A 19491-nucleotide genomic window follows, 5' to 3' on the forward strand; every position below is an offset into this window, starting at 1 on the left:
CAACACTGCCTGTCAACAATGCATACAGAGCAGAGTATCTCTTTAATTCCACATTTCGTGGGAAAAAAACGACAAAACATTCTGTTCAACATATTTTAACATAGTTGTGTTAAAGTTCAATGGATCAGAAGAACATTAGAACATCTGAAGCACAGCTGGTACAGGAAAAAATTAGGTGATAAGTGATAAAATGCAAATGGCACTGGAAATGGAAGAAATACCCTCAAAGCCTAATCACTATTACTTGAGTAGAACATGATTAGGGACTAAAACCAGGACAGCTCATGACACAGGCTGAACTGAGAGCCCATATAGGCAGACAGGGCTTCCACCTGCATGGCCTCAGAGGGACTAAAAAGTTTGTAAAGGCTTGTCAGATGCCTCCTGCTTTGATCTGGAAAGGGAGAATAAATGATCTTAGGGATGGATCCCAGGAAATTCAAGAGGTGTTTCCAAACATTTCGCCAGCCACTCACTGTGAAGCTATTTGCAAGGTAAATGTACTACCACATTTTCACAAAGCAGTTATGTGATCAGGACACCTAATTATTTTAGCAGGAGTCTTTGAAAGCCCCATCTTGAAGTTCTTGGCTTTGCAATGCTTTACCTAAAGTGTTTCCATCTAATGCTAATAGGAATCTGAACACATTGAATTGGAACTGTCTTTGTATTAATTTTAAGAAGTTCACAATTATCATACAAATAAACGCAAGTAAGCACAGCATAACTTCTGGCTGATGAAAATTTATTCAGGACTGAGCCCAATATATTAAATATAGTTTTAGCTAACATAAATAACAGCCTCATCATAAAGTAAGAGAAGACATCTCTTTAATCCATGTTCACAGTGCCACCTGGGCAAAGGAAACATCTTAAAACTGTAGTTCTAAACCAGTGGTAATTCACCAAAACCTGTAATACAACAGTATTTATGCTCAAAGTGTAAACCCTTTGATTTTTTGTTTTTTAATTTACTTGATAGTTATAGCAGTAGGAGATTACTCAGCTCAGCCACTTAGTTACATGTACACCAATGTTATGGTTAGGTCTTTGCTTAATCAAAATGAAAGCAAAAAGTCACACATGCATACTCCTTTGTTTTGTCCAAAAGTATCCCTGTTTTAAAGAAATCATTACTTCTATTTGAAACATATATCAACTCCTCAAACTAACTATATAGTGTCCAGTAAAAAAAACCTGACCAAAAACAAACAAACAAAAAAGAAAATTATTTTCACATAAATTCGATTTCAGCATTACCAACTACTTTTACTAGTCAAAATTAAATACTCGAGTCCACGAAAAAACAAAGTCAGTCTAACAAAGGGCAGTAGTTTAGGGATTCCAGTAAAATTGAACTAGCAATCTCAATGTATTTCTGATATATTTGGACTTACCTAATTGTTTAAAAACATGCAAGCATAATTACTATAGGAAAACAATCACTGTATTACTCTGTATATGTAATAATTTCAGAGATTCTTATGGAAATAAGATAAAATTAAATAAAATTAATTATTTATTAATTATAAATAAAAGTCTTGGTAATTGTAGAGAAAAAGAGCACTAACCTATTTATTTAATTAAATATGTCTAAATACATGACCTTTGCAGAATATACAGGACAACATGTCTTCTATCTAAATTTAGCTACACAGCTAAATCAAGGCCTTGAAATATTAGAGTCTAACATTGCTAGACATAATACATCAAATATCAAATTGTTTAAATTACTTAGGATGATGAATAAGTTCTTTACAGGACATAAGTTTCTGTTACTGTGTTAATAATGTAAATGCTACTGTGGTAGGTACAACACCTCACAGAAGTGTCTAGTGCCCTTTACTGACTCGCCAGTTGAGACTTGACAGCTGTAAATCTTTTGGGCATGATCAACCTGAAGCACAGGATCAGAAAAAGATGAATGGGCAGCAGATGTTTTTAAGAAGTCTTAAAAGACTTCTTAAGAAGTTGGGTTAGAGCAAATAAGGATGGTGGAAATGGAGAATTAACTATCTGTTTATTGTTGGAGATCTCATCTCTGGTTGTTAGATGGGGCAACCACCAAATAAAAGATTTTTTTTCCAGAGAAAGAGCCCCAGCAGCTTCAGGTTATGTGCAGACACTAGACTGTACAAAACTGAAAAAAACCAGTCACAGGAAAGCTCAGTTAAACTAAACCAAGTAAATCTGCAACAAGGCACTCACTGACAGGCATATAAACTTCTCTTTGTGTGTGAAAGCTTAAGGTGACCCTACCTCTGAAATTGCTGTTCTATCTCCCCAGCATACATCTGCAACTGAAAGGGTTAAGTGATCTTTAAAAGTATTTTGACTAAGACAAAGTAACTCCCTTACATGCTATTAGCCCGTAGCAGTGACTATAGTGTGAGTACAGCAGGAGATGAAATCAAAGTGACTAATAGCTTTTCTTTGCTGATGTGTCAGGAGTGTTTCCAGCACTGTATATCTTCCTGCAATCGGACGTGGCATTAAATAGCATTCTCTCCTTATTCCCAGACTGCACTTTACATGAATCCTGGCCAGCTTCTCTTTGTTAAGCAGCTCCACCCACCGAGGCTCTCACTTCCTAGCAGAAATGGATCCAAGCTGGGTCATAGATCACAAGGTCTGCCAGACACACATGCAGACCTTAGCCTTGTAAGCACTTTCTCCCTTTAATCACCATAAAGCTGGGCCTTGTGAAAGCTCTTTTGCTAAGCTACCCCAAAAAGTACAGGAGACTGGGAAATTTAAGAAAGTTTGGGGTTCTTTCCTTCAAATACTCTAGAAATACATAAATACTCAGACCTTTGCTGTGGCAATGCCATGTGTAGCACTTAGTGTCTTAAGCAGCAACCATATGTATTAATAAAGAGGCTGTTTTAAATCCACCTGCAAGGCAGCTACAAACAGAGCTGAAACATGTTCTGCTGAAGAGGAAGAAGCAATTGCTCTTGCTGTTTGAAAGAAGCAAGGCTAATAAGTGCAAGAGTGGCCAGTTCCTCTAGCCAAAAAATCAGGGATGAATGCTTCATCCTCTCAAGTGAGAGCCTCACATTCATGTTAAATTAGGTAAAACAGTGAATAAAAGGGAAAATAAATCTTCTGATGCAAAGAATTCCTCCCCTATCTATGGAACACTGAATGCTCTGCACATACAACATGGAGTATACAGAAACAGAGTGACAAAGAAAATAACCTGGAATAAAATATTGCCTTGATAAGTATCTAGGACAATTACTAAAGCCTTGTCCAGGTAGCCATGGACCACAAAGCAATTCCATTAGTTCTGAAGCTAGAAGCTATATAACCATACCCGTGAAGTATCAAGCTCAACTGAAAGACCTCTCTCTGCCCTCACAAAATAAGAGCATTTTGTCAGAAATTCAGAAGCGTATGTCTCACTTTTACTGCTGAGGTGGAGAGATGTGTGAAACGAATGATCCGGTACCAAAAGGCAGAAAAAAAAAATCATTCATTTGCATCTCAGTGTTTAACAGAACTTGACAGGTTCTTCCCCATAGAAAAGAACCACAATGGAGGAAATTATTTTTGCCAAGGTAATAGGAAACCAGTCGCTGAGCAACAACTTGTAACAAAGAATAGCCCTAGGTGATTCATAAAGGCTATTTTATTTTATTTTAGAAAAACTATTTTACTATTTTGTCTAACTCCCTTCTGATTGACAATCTTTTAATAAATGGTCTAGTTCTTAATTCAAATAAGCAGAGATCTTCGTATCTATTTCCTAAAAGGAAGAGGCAGAGAGCTTGTTCACATTCAGAATTGGCAGGAATAAATAACTTATCTTTACTGAAGAAACAATAGCAAAAATTAATTTACTTTTTGGATATTTATACCTGAAAAAGAGTCTTTATCAGTTCTATATTTAACAAAAGGCACACACATAAATGTGTATCAAGGCAGGTCAGGTGTATTACGCACTTGCTCTTTATCCTGCCTCCACATTTGTCCAGACTGGAAAATAACTGGATTGCACCAAGGCCACCTATTGATTAGTGATGGAGGCATTGGTGTATACAAAGGAAGCAGACGTGCTGCTCATAATGAACTGAGTTTGGAAAGATGTTTATGTCCCACAGTCCAGATTCAGCCACAGTGATCAAAGATACCCATGGCTTTACGATACATGCCAAGCTACCCATCCCTGGCAAGTGACTCCTAAAAATTTAGTGCCACTACCCCTCTGGTTCCCAGTACATTTATTATCATGCAGAGATTAAACTCTCTTCAGTTTTCTGATAAGCACAGTAAAATATATGAGACTTGCAGCTTTCTGACTTATGTTTTTAAAAAAACATTTTTGCAGATGTAAAACAGAGGGTCATATACAAACCACTTTTTTCCCCACAATTTTCTGTTTGTACTACACAGCTTTACTAAGTTCTAGCTGTGTTTTTAACACCACCTAAATAAATTTATGCATGAAGAAAATTATTGCTTCTTTTTTTTTTTTGTGAATGACAGGCACATTTTGGATTATTCTGGAAGTATCTTTCATACATGCTTACTCTTGCCTTCTGTTCTTCCTAAGGCATCAGTTTTTTGGCCACTGCCTGAGACAGAGCAGACATTTCCTCTATGTAGTACAGCTGCTCTTTTGTTCATTTGTTCAAACAGTGCTAGAAAACAAATTCTGCATACATTTCTCTTTGATTTTCGCTGTCTTTGAGAGCCAATGTTTAAGCTGCATCACATTTTTAGCTATGTAAGTATTTTTTTTCGGAAGAGAGAAATTGAACACTTTCTCCATGATTGTGTAGATACAGTGCTGACTCCACCATGAAAACTGCATTGTCAAAACCACTGTTGAGGGAGCAGTAACAGCTTTCCTCTCAGTAGTATCAAAATAGCATAGTTCTGTGTGGCTGCAAATTTCAGTATAGCTGGGAAATAAAAGATAATATTGTTCACATCAGCATAAAATTCAGTCTTCAGTATGCAGACAGCTGTACAAAATATGAGGAGAAATAAAAGCAAAAATGAGCATTTACTTGAATTAGGTCTTTAGCAACCACACAAACACGTGCAGCTTGAAGTAGTCTTGACAGACATCTTTCTCTCAGGGCAACTTCCATTTGCCCAGACCCTTCCTGGCAAGAGGTAGTGAGTCTAAAATCAGATATACTGACAGAAAGCTTCTATTCTTACTGGTTTTAAAGAAAAGAACGTATAACTCTTTACCAGCAGAATTTAGTCAACGGTTTAGCAAATGGATTATTGCAAAAACAATCCACTATTGCTTTTGGGTGATTGCATACATACTGAGGAAGACACCATTTTAGCAATTACTTTCAGCTGGGGTAAAAGCATGATGTCAGTGCCTATTTATACAGAAAAGAAAACAGGTAACTCAAATTGCAAACAGAATTCAATATAATCCCTTTAAAACACAGCGAACTTCAGGCTTTTCCTTACTGCTGTGTGCATGATTCTAATGTCATTTGCTTTACTTGTTGATTTGGTTTTGCATTTTTCTCTTACTCTATGGTTTGATGTGCATGACAAATTTTAAGTGAATTGACATTTTGACTACAGATTTTAAGTATTGCTTTACCTGTTTTCTTTGATTTGTACTGTATTTTTCAATTATCAGTCTAATACTCTCTAGTTAGAGTCTCCATTGCATAACATGTTCTCACAGAGTGGCTGTGATCTTCTCAAAGTCATATTCCATGCCTAATGCTATGTTGCCATCTGTTGACCAATTTAGCAGCTGTAGTACTAAGACAAGACTCTCAACAACATACGAAATTGAGATTTTTTTTTCTATTTACGTCTTTATAATTTTATTTTAAAAGCTTAATATTTATCCTTAACATTTATTAAGAAAAAAGTATTAGGTCTTTCATACAAATAAGCTGCAGCAGAGCTCTTCAAAGGCTACCTAGGGAGACTGTTTAAAGGCTAAAATAAACTGGAAATACTTTGAGAAGTAAATTGTAAGAGAAACATACTGCATGGATAGAACTGCCTATCTTGCTATAATGTTACATTATTTACTTTCAAAAGGTGTCTAAAGGGATCAAGATAATATTGCTGCAGAAAAAGTGAAAATAAAAAGGGGTCAAAGTGTTTACTATGTGATCCATTATTCATGTTTTTTTGGATCACTTTCAGTTTGAACTTGAAGCACAGACGAAAAAGTAACATGTTTGCATAGGATAGTATTTCAGCTGGATTTAAAAGGGTGCAAGAGTTACTTTTATCAGGGTGTATAGGCAAGGAGTTCTTCTTTCCTGCTTCACTCAGCATCTGAAAAGTATATTTAAATGACAGCATATATAAAATAGGGTATGTATTACTGTTTTTTGCCTCAAAGGAGATTTGTAGGATTATCTTCATAACTGCCGGAAAGGCTTTAGAAAATTCTTGCAATGAGCATCATGTATAAAAAGGATTCTTTTTATATAAAGTCATTACAATAAAGTAACTTCAATATAAACTATTTTCAAGAATTTATACATGGAAGTCTGTTTCCAAAAAAACACATGAAAAAACCCACGTTTTTTCTGGTTTTGGTGTTTTGTGGTTTTTTTTTTGAATACATAAAAATAAGTATGGATTTGCTCTACCAGTATTAATAAAAAAGGGGAACACTTTATAGTTAGAAGTATTAAAAGTAAATCAACTCAATGGCTTAAACATTGCATTATGGTGCTGACTTTAAGAATTTACAAGGATTTAATGCAGTCTCTATTTAGTGACTCACCTTAGAATCATCCAGTTCCAGCTTTTTCAGAGACTTTCTGACATAATCTATGAAGGAAGATGATTTGGAGAAAGTTTTTCCAACATGCCGATCACTGCAAATACAGCATTGATACACAAGCTTTATACATCCATGAACAGAAATTTACAACTTTTTAAATAATTTTAGTAAATTTTTGAATTCAGGATAAATAAATAAGCTACTTCTGCCAAATCACGAACAATTTTCCTTTCTCCCCCTTTTACTTAAAAGAAAATGAGCTAGCTAATACTTGAAGAAATTTCTAGATACAGCACCCGTAAAACTGTATTATGGTTATAGCACAGTTATAATTTTACCTAAAAATGGAAGAGTTGAGGTTTTCTTTTTAATTTCTCCTTAATATGTTTATTTCTCTATATGAATGACAAAAAATTTATTTTCACTGACAGATATTTCCTTCTATACATCTATAATACTATATAATTTACTATAACTCTGATGTAATTTATTTACCATCAACCACTGGACTGAGCAAATGCCAAGTTGGAGTAACATTTAACATTTGCTTGTTACCTTGTGTTCTTATTCTCACAACTTTTTATTTCACACTGTGATGCCAGAATTTTCTCCTGTTTACAACTCAATGGCTTACTTTAAAGCCAGCCAAAAACATGGGTTGTTTCAAAAAAATAGTTAAGATAATGTACAAAAACTTAAAAAAAAAACATATAGAAAGACTGAATCCTAACAGGCCACATATTTGTTCTCTTTTCTGTGTTTAAAGTGCCTTGGACAAACAACACACAAAGTTTTTGTTACTCTAAATTTGCTGTCTTGACTGTGTCTTAATATAATTCCTCTTCCAGCTGTGCAGTGTAGGAGTTCCATTTCCAGCTACAGTAGCTGTTTGTGAGTATTCAATTACTTAAAAGAAAATACACTTTCTCCCCCTCTGTGAAATACTAAATAGAAATATCTTTGCTTAAAACTTTTCCCCCTCTTTATTCTTAGTAAGACATTTCTCCTTATTTAAGGAACAGGATTAACTTCTACTGAGGTCAAGAGAGAAACTCTACTCAGTGGTCATTCTAATGGTGTTTAGCTGGCAGGGATCCTCACCCACTGAGAATCAACAGCCACATTTATTTATAAAGAGAGAATTAATTTCTGCAGTCATACTGAATATTCAGATGCACCTAAACATTTGGGCTGATGCAATCTGAAAATCAGCTAATGATGAGGCTGTTATGTCATTCTTTGCAAGACAGGCACCTGCCCTCCTAACCACAAGTTACAGGGGGAAAGATATTGTCTTGGTTGAGCTGGGACAGAGCCAAATTCACAGCAGTCCATCTAGTGCTGCGTTTTGGATTTGTGACTTAAAATATTGCTGGTAAAACACCAGTGTTCCAGCTGTTGCCAAACAGTGATTACACATCATCAAGGCCTTGTCTGTTTCTTCCTGTGTACCCCCAGGGAGAAGGCTGGGGGCACACAGGAAGTGTAGGGGGCATGGCCAGGACAGCTGACCTGAATGGACCAAAGGGATATGCCATGCCATAGCAATAAAACTGGGATGGGCAGTCTTTCTTAGGTAGCCATTACTTTTATTTCAACAGTATAAGCTTAATTACTGCCTCCAAATTATACTTTAACAAATGAAACATACTATAATCTATCTCACACTTTTTTTTTCTTAATATTTTATATAACTTTAAAATAAACATGCACTTCTTTCAGGAGTTTGACCTTCTGAATAGTAAGCTGTCTGGCTCTACATTCAGCAAAAGATCTGGGGGTATCTGCATTAGCATTTATTTTAGATTAGGAGTAAACTTCTGAAGTGAATTTTCCAGTTTTCCTCACCTCCTGTACCTTGGTTCACACCATGGAATAGGATCGGAGCTCAAAAAAAGGGGTATTTTCACATTAAATTAAACTGGAAGGTGTGCTTCTGGATGTGGTCCAAGTGCTAACAGGCACATAACCGACAGAATTAGATAAAATGTAGTCCAACTACAACTCCAGAAAACGAGTATAGTGCAGATGTCCTCAGCACCAGCTCTCCAAACCCCATCCTCCACAGGCAGTTGAGCAGATCTTTACAGCCATGCTGGCCACTGGGCTTTCAGCAGCTTTTCTCAGCATAAACGGAAATCTCTTTTTGTCTTAAAGCTGCCAGGATCTCTGCATAACACGGTAGCCCAGGACTGGGTTGACTTTTTACTGAATTTGGAATCAGTTCTGTGGTGAAGACATCTTTTATCCACATTCCAGTACCAAAGAGGACCTATTTCAGCTTTGAGTAAAGGAAGGGCAACACATTTGTGAAGCTGATTTAAGATGAATGAATGTATCTTGCATTTTAATATCTATATACAGTCTGATGGGACTTTACACCATTCTGCTTTCTAAGACATACTTTCTCTACAGAATAGAGGTGGCGTAGAATCAGAGCTTTGGTTTGAATTCCATGAATTCAGAGCATCCTACCTTTTGGTGACACCATAAATTTCTTCTATAATAACCTGAAGAACAGCTCGATAAAACAATGATTCTGTAGGAAGCTGCAACAAAATTTACAACAGCAAGGATTAAAAATTGGCATAAAAATTAAGATTAGAGTAACAAAACCAGTATCGGCTTTCGTAACTACTTACTGGCTTGTGTTCTTTACAATCACTTGTAACAGGTTTAAGAGGACAATTTACTAATGTTCTTGCATGCAGTTAAAATTAGGTTTTTGGGTCAGATTCTAACGTAACCATGAATGCAAGAAAAACCCAAGAAACAGACTCACATTTGGCAGAAGGCAAAACACGAGGAAAAATGTACTGATCATGATCCATATTTGACTATACAAAATAAATATAACAATTTACCAAAGCTGTTTTAAAGACAAAAGGAGTGACTCCTTGGCTGAATTATCATACACCGTAGTATGAACCACGCAGAAAGTACTAGGCTCATAAAAACAGAATACAATGAAAACTGCATATCTTTGTGTATGAAAGGCCTGCTTGCATAAAAACAGCTAATGCTTGCCAATTAAAAATTCATGGCAAAATGCATTTATAGTAAAAGAGGACTGGGGTCAGTGGGCTGACATATGGAAAGGGGTCGCTCAGCCTTGCCTTTTAAATATTTGCAGAGTTGGTATCCAACATGCAAAGGGATAACGTGCACAACAGTAATTCAATGTATTAACAGGGAAAAAATATACAGTGACTGAAAAATGAGAATGATTATGTTTCTAACAGGTTCAAGCTTTTGTCATAACAGTTTCTATTTTTACACTAATTGATAATAGACTGGAATGGAGTGATCCAAGCCAGGCATATGAGAACGACATTTGTACTGAATTTATGTATTAGCTAAGAGATAGCAAAAGAAGTTAAGATGGGTAATGTCTTAAAATTTAAGCTGTGCTTCTTTTTTCCAGACTCTTAATTGTAAAAAGAAAACAGATTCACTAAGTACAATGACAGCAATAAAAATGTGATTTCATGATGACACATGCGATCTATCAGGATTTGATATAGTGTATGCTAGTATTCCAGAAATGAAGAAGTTCAAAAAAAGGTCATGGATTGAGAGCATTCAAGGGGCAAAACCACATTTTATCTTAGAATGGCTAAAATAAACAGTATTACTTACCATTTGGCCAACTGCAACTCGCTCCAAAGCCTTTAAGAGTGAAGGAATTAAATTGCTGGTATGTTTATTCTTTATCAGAACATTTTATAAACACATTGTATAAAAGTCAGAGGAGATGACATTTTAAAAGATTAATGGTGTGACATAACATGAGCTTGCACACTTTAAAGTGTTAATACCTTTAGGGACTCATAATCAGCTCACTCCTGTTATTTTGGTTTATTTATAGGAGAAGCAATGACAACCAACTATATGGAAATAGATGCATGCAAAATTTGTTTGTTTTTCTTAGTATTGTAAAAGAATTTCAGAGGATTACTTTTTGTTAAAGTCCAAAAAGGAATTAATTTTTCTTGAGTATGTTCCTACCAAAATACAAATAATTTACTCTGCATATGAAACTATTTGAAAATAAATATTAGTTCAGTGTACAATGTCTTTAAATACTTTTATTCCCTGGTATTCAGATAAACTGAACTTCTCTATGTATAGTTAAATAGAATTAAAACACCAGAGGGACTGCAGTTTAAAATGCTGTGCATTAGTTTTCACTAGATTCTTCATACCATAAATCCTGATGCAAGTGTGAGAGTACTTGATATTTTTATGATCCATAGTGGCAAAAAATAACAAATAATTATAAGCATGGAATATTTTTCCACAATTGAAAAGATAATGTGCCTATAAAAGTTCCAACTGCACATTAAAGATCATAGTAGAAATGACAAAAATTCAGTAAATTATCTGACACTAGACAAATCAAACTAAAAATGCCTCACCACTTATGCATCATCATCGCCTTTGGTCCCCAGACTTCCACTACAGTAAATAAGACTGCTTGTTTCTGAGTTAGTCACTTCTCCTAGCTTTAGAACTGATCATGTCTTTCAGACTGTTCTTCAAACACAGTACAGGTAGTTGCAGTTTCTCCATTCATGGCTCTGGCTGAATCTCAGGATTGACTTCTGCTCTCATATCAGTGTATACCTGCTGCTGCTTAGAAGACAGATGTGGGTTCTAAGATGTACTGCAAGGAGCCGAAACTGAAATTATTATCCAGAACCTTTGGCCCTTGGTACTTTAACCCATTTGAATGACAAGCAATACTGAACATCATCCATACTACTGGATGTCACTGCTTAGCAGACTCAGTTTCTCCTAGGCAGCCATCACCCTTAGGAAGATGGGTGCCTGGCTGCGCTGCACTGTCTCCCTTGTACCTCCTAAAAGGCATGGAAAATCCAAGTCATGAAAAATGAAGACAGAATTGCAAATATAGTAATAGTAGAAGTATCCAGTGACACAGGAGAACTCTTTGTCTTTTGTGAACGTTACAACAAAATAAGTTTTTAACTGCCAAATTTCTGTGATTTCTGTGAAATCTAAAAAAGATCTAAATGGCACGATCAGTAGACTCTTAGGAGTCATTCAGTTACAAAATTTATCTTCCTAAAATTGCTGAAAAACAGCCCAAACTTTACCTTCCAAAAGAAATGGAATGGGAAAGGAAATAGCTAATGTGTCAGATGAGGAAGAATTGGTATTGCATGACACTAACAAGAAAAAAGGCAAATCCCTTTTAGCAAGCACTTTTCTTTTTGTGATAAGTTTTATAGGAACATCTCTAAAAGGAACAATTTTTTTCTTGTACCTTGACAAGGGTAACACATGTAAGCCTCACGAATACTAAACAACTGTCCTCCTATACCTTCTCCTGATAGCAGTTAATTACCATCTTGGTTCAAGTTTACACAACCTCAGAATGTTAGCCTATATTAAGTCTTTAGTCCATACTTTTCTCAGTAAGAGAGGTACAGAGCTAGCAGCAGAGGCTAGACAGAATGTGATGTGATTCATCTTGATATCAGAAATTAAAAATTAATAGAGGAAAGGAATAGCGGTCTTCTAACTGAAACAGTGGTTGAGATTTTCAGTACATATGTGTTTTTTCAAATTAGACAACAGTTCATCATCCTGTCTTGATGAGGTTAGGTCTTTAAAAGCACTTCATCTCTTGGTGAAATGTTAAAAAGATGTTTCCAGTCTCTTAAGCCACATGGATTTTAGAGCTCTTCTAGTTTTTGGAATAGAAAAGTTTGTTTAGGTTTTAAACAGTCAGAACATTCAATATTATGAAACATTAAGGCGTTGGGGGAGTTACTGATTGCAATCCTTCTACAATTACCTTGTTCCCCTCTAAGTCCTTGGCCAGGAAGTATTACCCTGAGGAGTTACCTTGTTTAGGTTTCAACACAGGTTTGGCCTTTCTGTCCACTCTTAAAATATATTTCTGTCAATACTCATTTTTTCATGCCTTCAGCAACTATAAAATATATAAAGCTGGAGGTCAATACTATTTTTTTAAGATATAATTCATCATGCTTACAACATTAATGATGTTATTCTGTAGAGTCTTGGATTAAAGTCATGGCTCTAGGATTAGAAGCCAAAAACAATGAATCCTGTAACATCTGGATAAAGCTCTCAGTATGAAAAAGAAAAGAGGGGGAATCATACCAAGCATGCTGACATTCTAGCATTGCGACCACAGCACCAGCCCTTGTCCTTCAAGTACTGACACATGGGAAATCCCCACATTTCCTCTGAGCAATCTGCAAAATGGAGAAAGGAAAAAAAAAAAAAAAAAAAAAAAAAAAGAAAGCATAGCTTTTGTGGGCTATTTTTCTCTTACTTACAGAATACACAATGTAATGAGCAAGCTGAACAGTAGTTAATGGTAGCCAAAACACTTAACTATTCTAGTCCAGTACCAAAAACTGTGGTAGTGTTATAAAAAACATATTTTCCCTGGAACAGATGTTTTTTGTTTATGCTGAATTTCTGGTAATTTCAAGTTCTCCAAAACAATTCTAATTTAATGTCTTTTATGAAAATCCACTGAAAAAATGTTTCAAGGTTCAAGAGAAAAGTTTGCAAATTCTCATAGCACCCCATACCATGCCATGAGTCACCAGATGTCAGCTGGGCAGTCGTTCAATGTAGCAGGACATCTATATCACTTCTCATTGGGTCCTTCTTCCATCAGACACATCTTTTAAACATCACACAGAACAATGTGTATTTGTTTACTTCAGTTCTGAAGGCCTGTGCTTTGCTGCGAGGCAGAATGTTTGTTTTCCAGAAAAGAGCAGCTGCAAAGGCTCTTGCTGTTTCTCCGTAACACCAAGAAGCATTTGCATCACAATCTGTGCTCAGTTTGTTTCAGTATCATTAATATTTTTAGCAAAACACAATTGTTCATGTTTAAGACTCATGCAGATGTGGGAAAACTAAAGTAAGGAAATTACTTTATAATACCCAGTTTTAAATGTAGACAAACTCTATAATGTTTTGAATTTTCATTAGGGCATTTGTCAGCTGATTTTTTAGAACGCTGAATAAGAAGTACTACTTTCTTTAAAAAAAAAAAACAACAACAAATTGGCTAGGATCCTGGGTTTTTAGCATAGAGGGATGACTCGGGCATATTTAAAGATAAATCAATGTAATGGGGTTAAGAAAAGGACAGCAGAAATACGATTCTTCGAATTTACCAAACGCCTGAGATACATACATGTGAGCAGAATTCATTTCATAGAAGTTAAGCACAGAAAAAGGGAAACAGGAAACTATAAACAATACAACCCTCCTTCCCACCATGAAAGCCTTCGGTTTTCTGGCAGTAGCTCCCAGTCTTGGCCAACCTCTAGAGAGGAATGGCAAGCAGCATATCTTCTGCAAGCAACCTCACACTTCGTTCTCCTTTTAGCCCTGAGAAATGCCAGGGGCTCTTAGGGGATTACTACTGGTTTGAGGACTATGATTTAAGAATAGGAGGTTAATTCTGGATAATTAGCAGATGGAGCAAGTAAATTCCCTTAGATATAAAAAAGAAATTCGACAATACAGGTTGCAACTGATTCCAACACTAGGAAGGTACGAGGAATTGCTAAGTCTCTGATGACAAGATTTAAAACATTAACTTCAAGCCTAATTATTAAGCACATGGAATAAAACTGAGTATTTCTATTACTGGGATGGTAATAAGAATTTACTGAATGTATTTTGTGCAAAAGAAACAATTACTCCTTAGTACCTATTTTGTGATTTGCATTAATTGGTCTTTCTAATAAAAATGTTAATATCTTTCAAAATAAAGTTTTGCAAACTGAGTTAGAAAGATGAAGTAATTGATCTTTTCAAGTTTTCCCTTCTAATTTACACCGTCCTCTAGGCAAACCAATAATCCATGCAAGTTAATGTTGCTACCCACTGAGCTACATTCTCATTATTAGTGTACTATACTCATGCATAATTCTGAAGAACTTCTGACACCTTTAAAAAAGATAATCAGGCAAAGCACCAGCTTAATTGAAATTATTGAAACTGAAGAGTAGGAAAAAGAGGAAAACTAATGCTCTTAGATAGTTTTTGTATGTGTATCCAAATTTGACCACATATCTACAGAACTGCCTCGAGTTCTATTTATTTTTCCGTATTCAGTCCACTATCAAGCATACTGTTAATTAAAAAATAAATAAATTGTAGTATGAATATATTTCCATAAGGGTGTCGTGTTTGGGCCTGAGAACAAAGAGGCGGCCCTGTGGCCGCGCACTCCCCCCACACTCCCGCGACACACTTTTTGGGATGAGGAGGACAAAGCCCAACTAGAAGCTCTAGACCGGGCAAAACAGACTCTTACTTGGGCATAAAATATTAATTTATCACTTATCAAATACTAACGGGACGAGACAAAACAAAGAGCAGTGCTTAAACACATTACCCCACCCCTCCCTTCCTCCCAGGCCCAAATCCCTTTGTTCCCGGTTTCTCTCCCTCCTTCCCCCCAGAGGCAAAGGGGGGGGGGACAGGGGATGGGGTTTAGAGTCAGTTCACAGGCTGGTGGTTCTTGCTGCTCTTTCCTCCTCAGGGAGAAGGATTCCTTACAGTCCTGCCCTGCTTCCCCACGGGGTCCTTCCCGTGGGAGACAGTCGCAAGAGGCACAGTCCCTCAGGAGCAGACTGCTCCAGAGTCAGCTTCCCACAGTCATGGGCTGCTTCGGGAACAGTCACCTCCCCTGGCACAGTGTCCTCCATGGCTGTGGATCCAAGTCCACAGGCTGCAGGTCCACACTTGCCCCTCCTGGCACCTTCAGGGGATGCACCACCATGTTGTCCGTGAGGGCAGGGGGTCGGCCTGCCAGCTCCCCACGGACTGCAGGGTCCCTTCTGCTCGAGCACCTCCTTCCCTTTCTTCCTCACCAACCTCGGGATCTCCACTCCGGCCCTCCTCTCACCTCTCCAGCTCAGCTCTCCTACTTGTCCCTCTGCTCTCAGGTCTTGTATCAGTTCTTTCGTATGTTACCCGGAGAGCTGCATCTATTGTCTCTCTAATGGCTCGGCCGCTCAAGCCAGGGGAGCTTTTAGCAGCTTCTTAAAGGAGCCACCGCTGGGCCCCCTCCCCCGCTATTGAAGCATAGACGGAACCAAACCGGCACAAAATTTCATACATGTATCACCTACATTTTACATTCTGAAACCCTGAAAATTCTGTTAATGCCCGCAACTATATTCAGATATACTTAATATTATACACCTCACTGATCACCATATTGTGCTTCTGACAGCACAGCAGCTGTTCTTAATAGTGTAAATCTCCAAAAATATTAAAGCAAGATTGTGAGTATGGGCATTGTATGGAAGACTTCACAGCCAAGAGCACAAGTGTCTAACAGTGCATGAAGCAATCGTACTATAATTCAATACAGAGAAGCCGATTAGACAGAATTCTTCCCAAGAGAAGTTAACAAAATGGGGAATTCTAAGTAATCATTTGATGAGCTGAAATTAAGCTATGCTGGGTTATAAACCTAGAACCTATTAATTAAATAGCTCTGACTTTACCTCTAAGCTAACCTCTTAAAAGATCAGATCACACAGTAAGTAAAATTAATTGCAGCAAACACTGCACCAAAATAAAAAATTGCAAAAATGAATTTAAAAAATAGTAATTCTATTACATTCTATTAAAAAAAAATCTATAAACTGTGATATTATATTAATGTGGAGGAAGAGAACATAGGAAACATAATAGAGGAAAAGCAGCATCAGAAACAACATGAAAAGTTGTACCCTAGTGTAGCTGTGGAACAGGATGGTTCATTGTGGGCCTACCCAGATGAAATACTGACTGAAGCAGATTGAAAATACTTGCTGTTACTTCTCACTGTTCCCATAAATTGGATATATCTGGTTGAAGAGAGGAAACATTCCCATAAAAATCGTCCAGTTTCACATAGTAGGGTTAGACAAAGTGTAAATTACACAGAAACATATAATGCTGAATAAAATAGAACAATTCCAGCTATTAGCCACAGAACAAATACCTGTTATTTCCCTCTGACTGAGCTTAGTAACAGCCATAGTTTCTTGAAAGAGTTAAACATGAGTATAAGCAATGTTATCCTGTCCTTACCACTCTTTTTTCAACATTAAAGAACATTTTTCTGATAGCCATTATATCCTCTCTCCTAGAAAAGGATTTTAATTGGAACTTCCCACATTTTCACCACTATTTTTTTCATTACATCTTTTTTATGTATTTTGCAAAATGAAGGAACTTTGTGGACCTTTAAACATAGGTGGGAAAATCCTTTTAAATATTCACATACTTTAAGCAATCCCTCAATAGATTTACTAAGTTGTTTTGTGACCCCAGAGATGTCTCATCACTAACTGACTAATTTCAGTGGGTCTCTCCACTAACAGGTAGAAATGACACAGGAAGAAGCTGCCCTGATTGTAGTTTACTATATACTTGAAAACCTGTGGAAGAGATTAATTAACACTTTGGGATAGGGGTGCAAATACATCCAGATGCCAGCCACAACTGAAAAATATTAAATAGATTTTTTTCACTCAACACTGTCTAGCAAAGGAGAATACAAAGTCTCAGGTCTATGTTGGTAAAACATTAATTTGTGTAAATGTAAAGTCTCATACTTTACCATCAACTGACCAAGACTAAATTTTCTCTAAAGTATGTCAGATTACCTTTCCACTTCTTCTAGGAAGCCAATACTACCATTGTTATTTAATATTTTGTCAAAATGAAGTTCTTATTTTGTAACTTAGTCCTGGAAGTCATATGTTACTTCCTATCCTCTAATTATTTAGACCTTTGTGTAAGACCGTCAGTAAATTGCTCTTAAGATTTGTAGAGGCATTGGACTTTCATTTTGTATGCTTTTTGTAATACTGCAGTAGCAGTGGCATACAACATTTGCAGCACCTGTACTGTTTTGAACTTTGCAAGGGATTTTCTCCCTTTCTATTTAACTCCCAAAGGAAGAAAATGGCAATACATACAGACATCTGGTACACTGAAAATATTATACTGAGTAGTAAAAAGTATAAATCACAACAAATATATTATATATGTATAATTAGATCAACTGCAGCTTCCCTCATCATGATTTAATTCTGTCTGGAAATAGAGAAAACCTTCAGGCAAACATTAATGTTGTTACCATCTTATTCACAGATCCATTACTAGCACAGCAGTGTTTCAAAGACATTTTTTAAAGGAGTTGTTTAACTAACAAAACAATTCAGCATAGCTGGGAAACAGGCTTTACAAAATACAGAACACTGAATTTTTTTTTATTTATGCTTCCCTTTTTGGTAGTTATAGAAAAAATATATTACAGTAGAAGTAAGATATATTGAACACTATTTGTTAAACTCATCCTGGCAGAAACAATTCAAACTTTGTCATGAAACTGTGCCTTTATAATTTAGATATTTATGGTGGTAATCCTCACTGATTCTTGAAGCTGTTTTTCAAAGGTTTTATTGGTTTTTTAAAAATTATTTTCTAAATTTCAAAGCATGAGAAACCCGAAATTCAGACACTTATTAATTAACTTCAGTCACATTTTTGTGCTTCACATCCAGTGCACTTCAGTGTCTATGATCTTTTTGTGTGATCACAAAAGAAAAATAAAAACGAAGATGAAAAAAAGTGCAAATACTATGTGAAGGCTCCATTTTTAACCACTTCTGGGCATCTAGAGAATACTCGAGGCAAAAATAAAAGAGTGCCAATTTTACAGAAAAAACCTCACAACTGAGTGATGATCAGACACAGCTGTCTGAGGTAATTGTGCAAGAACTACCAAGCACACTGAAAAATCTCTATATTAATAATACATTTGCTGGCCAACAATTGGGATTCTTGTCAAAGACATGTAGATAAGGGTAACATGACATGGCAGCTAAAACTTGTACTTGACTGAATCTGAAGCCTGGCACTAAGATCTGCTCTTCAGCTATTTAATTCAAAGAGCAACAAGCAAGAGGTAAAAACCATAGGAATCATGTCCTCGCTTGGGTAGTTTCAGACGTACTAATGGTCAAGATAAAAAGAAAAAGCTATAATAAACAGGACCAAATTATTCCCTTTCCCCTAATTGTCCTCTGTCCCATCATTCCTATTTTACTATTTGAAGCTGATTGGAAAATCAATGCATCCTTAAGGGTTTATGCTAAATGGCCAGACTGCATCTTTACCGATATAAAATGTTGTGACCTAAAAAGCCTTAGGAGGATGCTCTTCTGTCTAACTACAGCTTTTAATTTTCCAAAGAATATAGCCAGCATTCTTAGAAGTGTAAAACTAAAAAAAGCAGGGCACATTGGAAAACTGTAAATGGCATTATAAATATAAATCCATCTCTCCTCTTTATTTCTATTTCTATTTATTTCTTTTAAGTTAATCAGATTCTTCAAAATTATTCTTATTAAAGTGTTTGTAGAGAAAGGGATTTTTAAATCTATTTTTCTGAACTAACACATGGTTAATAAAAGAAACATATTACTGAAAACTAAAAGGAAACCTGGAAGGGCAACACTAAGTGAAAGATGAATAAATGGTTACTGACGGTTTTATGTCAGTACTGGCATTTTGGTAGGGGCCACAGTAAGATAGGGAGGGACCCACATTATTCCTGACTCCTAACTACGTGGAAGGCCCTGAATAACTTAGAATCTAGACAACGCAGAGAAGCAGAGTGAGGATGGAGGTGATAAGATCAGACTCAAAAGTAGCTCACA

The 19491-nt window shown here is 36.3% G+C and overlaps 1 protein-coding gene across 3 annotated transcripts in view; it reads right to left on the reverse strand.

Annotated features, from left to right (window-relative positions):
- The window catches only part of METTL25 (methyltransferase like 25), a 64181-nt gene that overhangs the window by 12443 nt on the left and 32247 nt on the right, over positions 1-19491 (reverse strand). For 2 of the 3 annotated variants that reach the window (XM_051608989.1, XM_051608990.1), the window contains exons 6-9: positions 12893-12987; positions 10376-10405; positions 9212-9285; positions 6737-6830 (exon numbers count right to left, since the gene is read on the reverse strand). In XM_051608989.1, coding sequence (XP_051464949.1) covers positions 6737-6830; positions 9212-9285; positions 10376-10405; positions 12893-12987 — 293 coding nt within the window. The remainder of the gene's footprint in view (positions 1-6736; positions 6831-9211; positions 9286-10375; positions 10406-12892; positions 12988-19491) is intronic. The other variant, XM_051608991.1, reaches the window with a different exon arrangement.

Source organism: Apus apus, chromosome 1, assembly GCF_020740795.1.
Source record: "Apus apus isolate bApuApu2 chromosome 1, bApuApu2.pri.cur, whole genome shotgun sequence".
NCBI lineage: Eukaryota > Metazoa > Chordata > Aves > Apodiformes > Apodidae > Apus > Apus apus.